A 12230-nucleotide genomic window follows, 5' to 3' on the forward strand; every position below is an offset into this window, starting at 1 on the left:
AGCCCTTTAGAATACACTATCCCATCGCACCTGTTATCCAAAGTCTAACCTCCCCTCTATGTGTCACAATTACACCATCTGACAGAATCTTCACACATACTGAACACTGAAGGAAAGGAGTATAAAGATAGTATCAAACTTTGAGAAAATACCAGAAGTAATATAGAGTGGGATGCAAAGGGAGGTAACACCTCAATTGTATTTAACCATGAGAACCTGAAGCCCACAAGAAAACACTGTCAGAAACATAACTTTACATTTGCATATAATTTTATTTGTTCATATCAAGTAATTTAATCCTGAATGGATGATGTCTTGAAGGTTACATTTTCGGGATTCTGGTTTTTCTAACAGGTTCCAACAATCATAAGTACTTCATAACATATTCTGCTGTCATAGTTTTCTTTTATTAAAAGCAAAGTTATAGAAAGAAAATTCAAATTAAAACCTTGACATCATGTAAGACTAATTGTATGGCATCCTGATATAAGTGAAAAATTGTTTGCAACATTAAGGAAAAAATATCAAAATGAACCCTTAATAACACAAAAACATGGGTCCGATTTGACAAAATACCTTGCAGACATGCCAAGTATATTACTGTGTTGAAAAACACTTAATTCTGTTACATTTTAAATCTTGCCAAATATAGGGCCCATTCAAAAGAAACAAGACATTAGTTTGGACTTACCTGTTCTATAAAAACTTCAGGCAGCTGAACCTCTTCTCGTCCAAACAGACACCTCTCTGTTCTAACAGAGGAGTCCTGGAACTCAGGCCAGTTGCCATCATCAGAATCAATTTCTGGATCCATTGAGTCCATTTGTGAATCACCATGCATCCATGTAGCACTAAAACGAACAACACAACACCATGAAATTATTGAAAATACAAACAATGATTAAGTTTGTAAATGTATGAGCAAAGGAATCACATCAAGGTTTGTAAAACTACAACATCAAGTCCATAACTTGCTTTATCATGAAGTTTCTTACCCAACTTTGTTAAAAGGACTAAAAACAATCAAGCAGAACAACATGAGAAATATTTATACAATAATCAAATATGCTCATAGGTTATTCAAAGCAAACTTTTGTTTTTTATTTGTGGTACCAAGGTACAGCATTGACAAAAAACATAGTAAGGATTCCTTTTGCTTTTCAATGAACTAGTGAACACATTTTTTATCCAAAACTTTATTGTTGCCTTGATGGTCAAAATTTGTTTGCTTGAAAAAACACATAAAAATATTCTGCATTGCGAATGATTTGATCTCTACATCAAGTGTTACCAGTGTCCAGAAACTACATCTAAGAATATATAAATAATCTTTTAAACCATATCACTGAAAAAAAGGTTGAGAAAACAAAAGGCTTGACTTTCATAGATTTTTTATCCCCAAACTCAGGTTGCTAGGTAAAAACAAATGACTTCATTGCATTCACATGGACTCAACCCAGAGCTATTTAATCTTCTACAATTTGATTTTCATTGATCTATACACTAGTTGACAAACAACTAAAATATAAAACTTTTAACATTTTTCCTTAAATCAATCAATATTCCAATAAGCATGCTTTCATCATTGTTTTTTAATGTATTGCAAACAATATTTCTGCTGAAATTACCTGTATCGTTATATAATGACCATGTCAACAACAACTGACAACATATTTCACTGCGTACTTAAGTAATGAATATTTGAAAAAAGGTGCTGAATAAGGTTTAAAAAATCATATTTCAAGGGAGAAATGACAAACTGATAGTTATTACTGAACCTAATTTGCATCATCAGCTTCAAATTGTTTTAACATACACTTGTCATGTGACACTGCAACGCTTTTACATTTAAGGTACATAACTTGTGTAAATTCAATATTAAGGCGATTTTGCTCATAATTTTTGGGTAAATATTTCACCCCTATAACATGAACAAGCAAACATAAAACAAGACGTAATCATTGCAGGAGGCATCTGATCACTAGCCAGTAGTATTGAATAGGCGCGCGTAGCAGGCCATTTTTTTCGTGTAAGCCCGATAGGTTGCAAAGCTTTGTATTTAAATAGTATTTGAGGGCTTGCCCAACCTTTTCAGCAACAGTCATGTGTAAGCCTGGGCTTCTTTTATATTGGTAGATGCACCCCTGGTGTTTCATACTGAAAGTCAATTTGTCCTTGTCTAGTATTACAAATTGAATACCATCACAAATCGTCAGATATTCCAAATATTCTTTGCTTCTGATTTACGTCAGGATGCTACCTTGGCACCAATAGGACAAACAACTTTGCAAGCTACAAACCTCAGAATCAAGCTGAATTTCATCTGAACACATTATTTGGACATTGATTTACAATTATGGCTTCATAACTGGATACCCCATTTCCATGGAGAATGTTTTTTACAAAGTATATACAATTCCGAAAGTAAGCACTGTGAGAACATTGCATATTTATCATTGCCTGTTCAACGCTGCTAAAATAATGCACGCTGTAACACGATTCTTCCACTATAAGAAATAAATCATAACAGCTTCGTCCCAAGCTTTTGTAGATGTGAGACAAGTGGAATAAAAACTGTTATAAACATCGAGAGCTGAGTTTGTCATGACAGCTGAGTCACTCAATGCATGTGGACTGGGAGCCTTACACATTCCCATGTGATACTTGGTAGACGCATTTCATGGAGAACTTTTACTTTGTTGAGTTACATTTTGAATAAAGATAATCGTACAAACCTATAACCAAATGTTATTTGTATCACTATTCGACGACGCCCAACAAATTGCGTGGTGCTATGTTTGCTTTATGCAGTGAAAAACACTGAAAGTTATTCTAAGCCGGAAATCAATTTTCAGAGCCTTGTTGTACCGCAGTAAATGCAAGCTTCAAAATAACTTGTTAACAAATACTAAAACGACGGTAAAACTATGCGTCAAGATGTTTTGTAGAAACCGTAACAACATTATTTGACTGGTTAAACAATGTTTACAATGGGATATTACAAAGAGTGAATTATTACCATTAACTCCACAGCTATTTCTTTTCCTCCAAAATGGCGACTCACCTCGTGTGCCGGGTTCATCCTGTGGTCCTTTTCAGTATTGTTGATTCGTACGAACGAAGAAATGAAGACTCCAAACGAGTTATTGGCACCCTGCTTGGTACGGATTTGAAGTGTTGTGATGAAAGTAACTTTACATGTTCCGATGTGTGACAAAATGTCTTCGTATGATGGTGTTTTCGTTTAGCAATACGGGGAACTTCCAAACCACAATTGAGATAGGGCCCACTTCTAGTCATTTGACAGGAAAAATATGTCTCGTTCTACCGGAGTATTACCACTCAGTAAGGTGTTCACTTAATTACTTTTGATATCTTGTATCCGATGTCCAATTTGAAGTGCAGTACGTTGTTGATGTCAGTCTACCTAGGTTAACCATATGGTTCTTTATTTGGTTAGAATTTGTTGTCTCCAGTAACCGATGCTTGTAAAAGGCGACTAACGGGAACGGATGGTCAGGCTTGCTGACTTGTTTGACACTTGTGATCGTTTGCCAGTTGTGTTGATCAATGCTCATGATGTTAATCACTAGATTGCCTGGTCCAGACTCGATTGTTTACTGATCGCAACCATATAGCTGGCATGTTGCTGATAGAGGATACTAAACCGTAGTAAACGACCTTCCGTGTAATACCATTTTTATTAAACAAGTTAAAGATTTGGTATCAAACGAGCGAAAGCAAGTTGATGCTAAATCTTTCACGAGTTTAATAAAAATGGTATTTCACAGAAGCGAGTTTAGTCTTCTGTTTATTACTCTCCAACATAAATTGATAAAAACTGCCTACGTAGTGTGATGACTCTCAGCTTTCCACGAGTCAAACAAGTCTAATACCATTGTGACTGAGGTTATTAGCATTGTGACGTCATAACTGTAAACCATTATGACGTCACACGCCTAGCCGTATTACACTAGTGTAATATTGCTGTAAAAATATTACACTGCAGTATCTTCCACAGGCGAGTAATAAAGTGTGGTATTAAACAACAAACCGACCAGCCAGCTTTATTTGTGAGATTATTATTTATATATGTGTTAAGTCAATGTGTATAACAGATATGATACAATATGTGTGAAAGATCAATCTTTTGCTACAAACCATACATATTTGAGCATTATATTATCTGTCAACAACATCAAAATTATGTTTTGCATCCAACTGATTTTCCAGAAAATTGGCCATCTGTTATTGCAGTATATTCTTCAGTCTCAAATGAGCTTGATTTGAGAGAATATACTCTTTAGCATGTCTAAAGTTTGTGACAATATACTCTGGTCTTTAGCATGTCTAAAGTCTGTGGATGGATTCTGACAATTTTGTTGTTTATAATACTAGTGCTCTTGCCTTTGATGTAGTTGTTGGCACAGACCCCATGTCAGAATTGTATCCCAGGTATATTTCTGTGACAAACCGGACTCCAGTCATCAATGCTTGTTGTATAAGGCCTCTTAAATGAAAACAAAAGATTCATATGGTTATGATGCTTTGTATGCATGTCTTGTATTGAAAGGTAGTGTAGCATAGTGGTTACAGCATTCACTTGTCACACCGAAGGCATAGGTTTGATTGCCCATATGGAATGTATGAAGATCATTTCTGGTGATTCCCCTCACCCATGACCCCTGAATGACATTGTTCGAATATTGATGAAAATGGTTTAAAATGGAACGCACTCTTGTATTAAATTGTAGGTAACAACTTGCTGAAAGTAGTCAGTGTTATTTGTAATGGACATCTCTTGTGTTTCAGGATGTTATGACAAAGGTGCAGTAGAAGTGACAAACTGTTTTGCTGTGCCACACAATGAATCAGATGATGAGGTGTGTTTTGTAAATTTGTAATTCAGTTTCATGTTGCATGACTTTACTAAGTAGATTTTAAAAGGTTTATTCACAACCTATTTACTTGCCTGATGAAATGGCAAGATAAATCCTTGAAACAGTTCCAATCAAAAAAATTATCTTCATGTAATATTTTTCTGCCCTATAAATCAGATGTATTTGATGAAATGAGTTGATATGTCACAGTGTAAGTCAGTGGTATCTAAATCAATGTAAATGTACACGATTCATGAATGTATAATCATGGTTATGATAATGTGGTTATGACTGTTAATTAATTGTTCTTCATTACCTGTTTCAGGTGGCCATTGATATTGAGTATGCCAGAAACATGTATGAGCTGTACCGCAAGGTTAATGCAGCAGAAGTTATCGTGGGCTGGTAAATATTATAAACATTCATAGAGATATGATGGTATGTAGGGCTTGCTATACATACATCAAAGGAGAAGTAACTTTGGGCAAAAAATGCCTCAAAAAGGTCCACCAAAAAAGCAATAAATATCACATAACTAGTGAGTGGTGACATATTGTGCTTGGAGTACTGAGAAAACACCATCCTGAGCATAACTTAGAGGCAGCCCATGAATAAACACCTAACTTAGTGTATTGCCTGAGTAACTTAAAACTTTATATCTTCACAATAGTTCATGTATGATAATCATTAATATTTTTCCCATCAATGATATTTCCGATTATCAATCTTTTAAGTCAGCCCTAATAATGTTATTTAAGCCCAAGTCAGAATTCATTTACAAACAAATTCTGTTACTAACATCCATAGTGAAATCTGGAAAGCAGTTTGTTACCTGCCGTTGTGCCAGTTTGTTACTTGCCATTGTGCCAGTTTGGTAATCGTGTTGTGATGTGGCAGGTACTCTACCAGCGGGGACGTGTCAAGCCACTCAGTGTTGATCCATGAGTACTACTCCAGAGAGGCCAAGAACCCAGTACATCTCACCGTCGACACAACAGTCAAGACCGGCAAACTTGGGATGAAGGCATATGTCAGGTGAGTGTCAATGTTGTTCACAAGTCACAGGTGTTTTGCACATACTTTACAGCTAAGATATAGTTCTTAGTATCAAGTATTCAACCCAATACTGAGAGCCTTGAACAGCAGATCTCGCAACAGGAATACTACATTCAGCTAGATTGCAAGTAGTTAAGACCAAGCCATGTTTTAGTGCATCAACCCCTCTCAGGATCTGCCACTGATCAGTAGCTGGATGTATGTAACTGGACATTGCTAATGAAAATATGACTTTTATGTATTTCTGCTATTGGCTTTACCTTGATGTCATATGAAGCATTTGGCAGTGTGTTATTTTCACCAGTTTATGAATGCAGCCAGAAAACAACAGTCTGACGAGTCCTCAACTAACTTAGCGACCTGTTACTTATGTTTTCAGCACTCCAATGGGCGTCCCAGGAAGAACTGTTGGAACAATGTTTACACCAGTGACTATCGACATCGTCAGATACGAGCCAGAACAGATTGGAGGTTAGTGTTGTCATGCTTCTTTACATGGGATAACCCCCATCTTGAGTTTTGAGGATCTGTCAGGGGAGTGGAGGGTCTGTTGTTATAGACTTCAAGAGATGGTGCTTGTTATTACCCTGCCTTGTGGTTGTCATTAAGGGGATGAAACAAGGACTGTTCATCTCGGAGTAAGTATACTTTTTAATGGAGTATCCAAGTTAAGCTGCAGCGTGGTACAAGGGTCGGGGTGCCTTCAGCGTGACCTGTGTGGTTGTGCTGCATCTTATGAGATGATATTGATTGCTGCATTTCCTCAACCACCTGTTTGCTCATCCCAGGTTTGATCAGCTGCAGGGGGCAAGAAACACAACTGTGTCTACTGTGCTGAGGACAAAATCTGACAAATATACATCCAGTCTTAGTAGTATCTCAGGACTTTTTCAAGCCTATAATTCTGTTATGAATTTGAACTGAAAAAATAATAGAAAACAGTAAACATATTTGTTTCATTGAAGTAATCCTAGTTACAGTCCGTTTGGCTCAAAAGCGGACCGATGAATTGCAATCTAACTCGAAAACTAATAAACACAACATACTCAATGAACCGCTGATCATAATCAAAACATCATACCCCCTCTGTGAGGTATTTGCAGAATTTTTGTCCTAAAAATAATAAAGTTGTTTAACAAACTATCATTAAAATATTGACACAGTTCACTATTTGTTACGAGGGAGGAGTGCAGAGAAAGGGACAGCCAGGTGTTCGAGAAGCACGCTCACAGACAAAGTTATTTATTCATTAACCTGTGCTGTGCCGCCTCCATCCATTCTCGAACACCTGGCTGTCCTTTCTCAGCACTCCTCCCGTATCGTAAATAAAATAGTGAACTGTGTCAATATTTTAATGATAGATTGTTAAACAACTTTTATTTTTATTTTTCACAGAGGACAAAAATTCTGATTAACCTCAGCCAGAGTATGGTATGTTTATGTTTTAGACTGATTCATGATCAAACGGACTATATAAACTCAGAATGTGAGAGTACATTTTAGCCTCTTGTTTATTAGTAATCCTTATAAAGTCTAGATTGTGAGAGAACATTCATCGGGTCCGTTTTTGAAGTAATCCTAGCTATAAACTCTGAGACTATTATAAACTCTGAAGAATTGTGAGAGAACATTTTACAGCCTCTTGTTTCACTTCCAGTGAATGTGCTGCAGCAGGGGAAGACTGTCAACAAGAGGAGTGTGTCCATGTCTTCTGACCTGGCTCTTGTTGAGAGCTCCACAAAGAAGCTGAAGGAAATCATTGTCCTCGTCTTGTCCTACGTCGATGATGTCCTGGTATGTATTGCAAGCATGGCCACAAAATTTGATGATTGCACAGTGGGCTAATGGTTGAAGTGTTGGAGGTCAGACACAATAATGATTCATCGTTTTTATTGGTCCAGTTATGATTGTGTGTAGAATGTGTTGCCAGAGTGTGAAGACTGAGTATGGTTTTAAGCCGCTGTTAACAATATTCCAGCAATATTCCAGCAATATCATGGCAGGGACACCTGAAATGGGCTTCACACATTGTACCCAGGTAGGGAATCAATCCTGGGTCTTCGGCATGGCAAGCCAATACTTTAACCATTATGCTATCCCCACCAGAGTGTGAAGAACATGTTTTCGGGGAGTAAAGAATATGTTGTATATTGCAGAGTGGCAAGTTACCTGCTGACAGCAAGACAGGGAGGATGCTAATGAACATCGTCACCAGTATACCCCACACAGACACAGAGGACTTTGAGTCTATGCTGAATTCCAACATGAAGGTTTGTGTGCTTCTTGCAGGCTAACATCAGTTGTTGGTTTGTTGTATAACGCCACACTCACATCCAGTTGATGGTTTGTTGTATCAAGTCGACCACACTCCAGCAATGTTCCAGCTACTTTAACAACAGTTTGCCTCTTACAACAAGCATGGGTTTCTGGAGACCAATAATCAAGTCTGGACCAGTACAATCCAGTGCACCATCAACAGCATCAGACATCATACTTTAATTAATGGTTTGTCAATCACTGGATTGTCCTGCTTTACATCCTGCTGTCATAGATTCATAAGGCCAAACAGTGGCAAGGGTGGCTCAGTAGTCTATGGTGCCAGTATTTGCTGGGCAGAGTTGCCTCCCTTGGGCATGCCAGAAACCCATTAGGGACCGTTCATAGTTTTGTTGGGGGTTTTGTGTGGGTGGGTGGGGTTGGGGAAAAAGAGAAATTGATGATTTTAAGGGGTGGGGGGTTTCTACCCATTTTGTTCTGGGGAAGTAGGGGGTCATCAATTTTGTACGCGTGGGTGCTTGGGGGGATCAATTTTGTACATGACATGCATAGGGTGGTCACACTTTGTACATAAATTAAAGGGGTGGGGGGTCAGTCACATTGTACATGCTTCTCCATAAAATGCTTCATTTCTTTTTTTTCATCACTTCCAAAAAAAAAAAAGAAAGGAAGAAAAAAGCCATAAATTATGAACAGTATCTTATTGTGGGTTTTAATGCAGGTGCACCCTATTTCTGGGGTTGACAGCACCATGATGTGAGTTTCACCACAGGGTTTCTTCACACAATTAAGGGACCGTTCATCATAATTTATGGCCAGGTGGTGATGATATTTATGGAGAAGCATGTATGTGAATACCCCCTAAACATTACAACAGTACAAAGCACACACAGACCCCCTGCATGTCATGTACAAAATCAATTACCCCCACCCCCTTCCAATATTTTTTAAGCATAATTTTAAAATATTTTTATGTACAAAGTTGCTGACACCCCCTAGAAACGTCTACAAAATTGATGACCCCCCTACCTCCCCAGAACAAAATGGGTGACCACCCTTAAAATCATCATCACCCCCCTTAGCCATAAATTATGGACGGTCCCTAAACCAATGTGCTTTCTCATGCAGACTTTTTGCTCTGACCATTATTCATTTTCAAAACTAAGCGAAAAGGCACCTTATTAATCAATGTTATTCGCTTTTGTGTTGACACCAGCCACCTTGTGTGTTGCAGGACTTGCTGATGGTGGTGTACCTGACGAATCTCACCCGGACACAGCTGGCTCTCAACGAGAAGCTCAGTCAGCTCTCCTCATAACTACAGCCCTATTTATGTATGCCCACCTTTGTATCATAGTCCTCAATAAATCATTGTCAGGAGACACGGTTGAGTTGGGAAATAACAGGAACTTTGCCTCTGAGGAGTGTGGGATTTTTATGCTGTATTGCAGCAATATTTCATGGTGGTTGCCTAAAATAGGGGTTTCGACCTGGGCCCTGTTCTACAAGGTGGTTGCTGTTACCATCACCATAGAGCTACACTTGCATTGTAGACAGGGCCCAGATTTACTTCAGAGGGAGTCATATGCTGCTGCTCTAACTACTAGGATATGAAAGGATATCTGACTGACTTATCAAGTGTAGGCTTTACATGTTGTACCAGTCAAAGAATCAAACTTAAGTGATCAGCATTGACAAACAGGTCGCCCTCTGCTCAGTTTGACCCGGGCATTACCAATAAGACACAGCGTCATGAATCTGGTCAGGAAATTTGAAGGCTGACATCAGTATGACATGAACATTTTACAGAATCGTGTCAGAAGACATTGAACACTCAACTGAATCGTTAGAAAATGCTAATCATCAATAGTCTTTATTTGGTGAAAAAGCTGTTGTAAATAAACCATTATGAATAAAATATGGGAAATAACTAAACAATATGGGGAATGTTGTGTATCCCAGGTGTAAACTATGACATCAGTTTATGGTGTACCTACAGAAGTTATTGGTGTGTTGTTTAACACCGCACTCAGCATAGTCCAGCTATATGATGGCGGTCTGAAAATTAATCAAGTTTGGACCAGACAATCCAGAGGTCAACAGCATGAGCACAGATGTACACAATTGGGGAGACGATGTCTTGTGTCAACCAAGTCAGCGAGCCTGACCACCCTATCCTGTTAGTCACCTCTTACCACAAGCATGGGTTACTGAGGATCAGTTCTAACCCACAGGTCCAAGAACACAAGAAAGAGGCACAGTACAGAATTGTTCCCCATGTTCCAGTGGGCCTCATATCTGTATAACAAACTACTCACAATGTTCCGGCTAAATCACGGCATCTATTAAACATTGAGTCTGGACCAGGCAATGAATAAAATAACTGACATTTTGAGCAATAACCCATGGCGCTACAGACCGCCTCCGTGGAGTAGTGGTTGGAGCATCCGCCCGGAGAGTGGAAGTTCGTGGGTTCGATCCCCGACCGCGTCATACCAAAAGACGTTAAAATATAGTACTTGTTGGTCCCTCCCTGGCGCTCGGCATTAATGGGTACAACAAGGACTGGTCGGCTCGGAGTCAGTATAATGTGTCTGAGTGGGGTATTCATGGTTCACTGCGGCATGGTATCTCAGTGGACTAGCACTATAAAACCAGCTTAAGTCTGGGCTAGTACAAGCAGCCGCACATACACATACACACGCATGCACGTCGTCATATGAGCGAAATATTCTCAAGCACGATGTTAAACCCAATTCCGCCACCATCCATGGCGCTACACCATTTGCACGCACGGACGGACGGACAAAGGATGAAAGCGCTATTGCCATGAACATCAAGGAAACTGGAAGGGTTCCTAATGACAAATCCGTGAGCGTTTTGTTTTACATATATACTGAAAGGCAAAGAAACGTCGTAATATTGGAAATGACATTTAAGTATCAATGAAGTATTTGAACCTATTTCTTTAAATATACACCGGAAGTCAAGTTTGAGGAAAACATGAATCGTGGTCGTATAGCCTGTTTTGCCCAATAAAGTATTGCTTGAGATTGAGGTTAGAAATGTTTTTGTTTGTGGAAAGGGAAGAGTCAACACAAACCCAACATTGAAATAGAGATGCACGTGCATCCTGCATGCATTCAGGAATAAATTGTCGGCTTGAATGTCAGTCATTCATTTGTTTTTTTAACACAGCAGCTATGGCTAGGTTAACAAGAGATCAACGACTACAAGCCATTGGACGTCTACACACTGGTCAACGTGCTCAAGTCATTGCTAATGACTTCAATTGCAGTGTACGAAAGATAGAACGTCTTAGACAGCAATACAGCGATCCCAACAGCACTGATGACCGTCCACGTAGTGGTCAACCCCGTGTAACAACACGTCGCCAGGACCGTCATATCGTCCATCAACACCTGCAAGACCGATTCGCAAGGGCCACAGAAACAGCTCGGGAGACCATAGGAAACCACAAGCGACCAGTCATTGACTGAACCATTCGGCGACATCTCCAAGCCAGGAACCTGTTTCGTCGACGTCCTGCCAGGGGACCCATATTCACCCAACGTCACCCTCTTGTGGGCACAACAGCGGCAAAACTGGCGTGGGAGACAATGGAGGGGGGGGGGGTATCTTCTCTGGAGAAAGTTGGTACTGCATTTCAGTGGCGTATATTCTTTTTTAAAAAAGGTTCAAATACTCCACTGACACTTAAATGTCATTTCCAATATTACGACGTTTCTTTTGCCTTTCAGTATATTTTAAAAACATACATTTTACACATACGTTAGTGTTTCATTACAGAACCACCAGGGTGCCGTTGTACACTGCGATCTTAGCGTTAAGCAACTCCAAAACCTTAACATAGACCTCCAGGTAGAAATGACCGTCCATCTACACACATGAACATTCATTTAACGCCACCTGAATCCAAGGGTAACTTTCTAATAATTTCTTTCGAACAGTCGATCATACCCCAGCATACCAGAATGCACATGTGCAACCCGTGCT

General features: G+C 39.2%; 2 protein-coding genes across 2 annotated transcripts in view; one reads left to right on the forward strand and one right to left on the reverse strand.

The window, feature by feature from the left end:
* LOC124266205 (nuclear factor related to kappa-B-binding protein-like) overlaps positions 1–2847 on the reverse strand; it is a 45314-nt gene extending 42467 nt beyond the window's left edge. Inside the window, 2 exon segments of the mRNA XM_046701011.1 lie at positions 692–851; positions 2736–2847. Coding sequence (XP_046556967.1) covers positions 692–841 — 150 coding nt within the window. The 5' untranslated portion in view covers positions 842–851; positions 2736–2847.
* Positions 2848–3018: 171 nt separating this feature from the next.
* On the forward strand, positions 3019–9877 carry LOC124266210 (eukaryotic translation initiation factor 3 subunit F-like). Its single transcript, XM_046701018.1, has 8 exons — positions 3019–3161; positions 4813–4883; positions 5206–5285; positions 5778–5915; positions 6316–6407; positions 7594–7730; positions 8093–8206; positions 9448–9877. Exons 1-8 carry the CDS (start codon positions 3053–3055, stop codon positions 9529–9531), a joined length of 825 nt encoding a protein of 274 aa, XP_046556974.1. The 5' UTR covers positions 3019–3052; the 3' UTR covers positions 9532–9877.
* The last annotated feature ends 2353 nt before the right edge of the window (positions 9878–12230 follow it).

This window comes from Haliotis rubra, unplaced genomic scaffold (genome assembly GCF_003918875.1).
Source record: "Haliotis rubra isolate DU_JTF1 unplaced genomic scaffold, ASM391887v1 Scf124, whole genome shotgun sequence".
NCBI lineage: Eukaryota > Metazoa > Mollusca > Gastropoda > Lepetellida > Haliotidae > Haliotis > Haliotis rubra.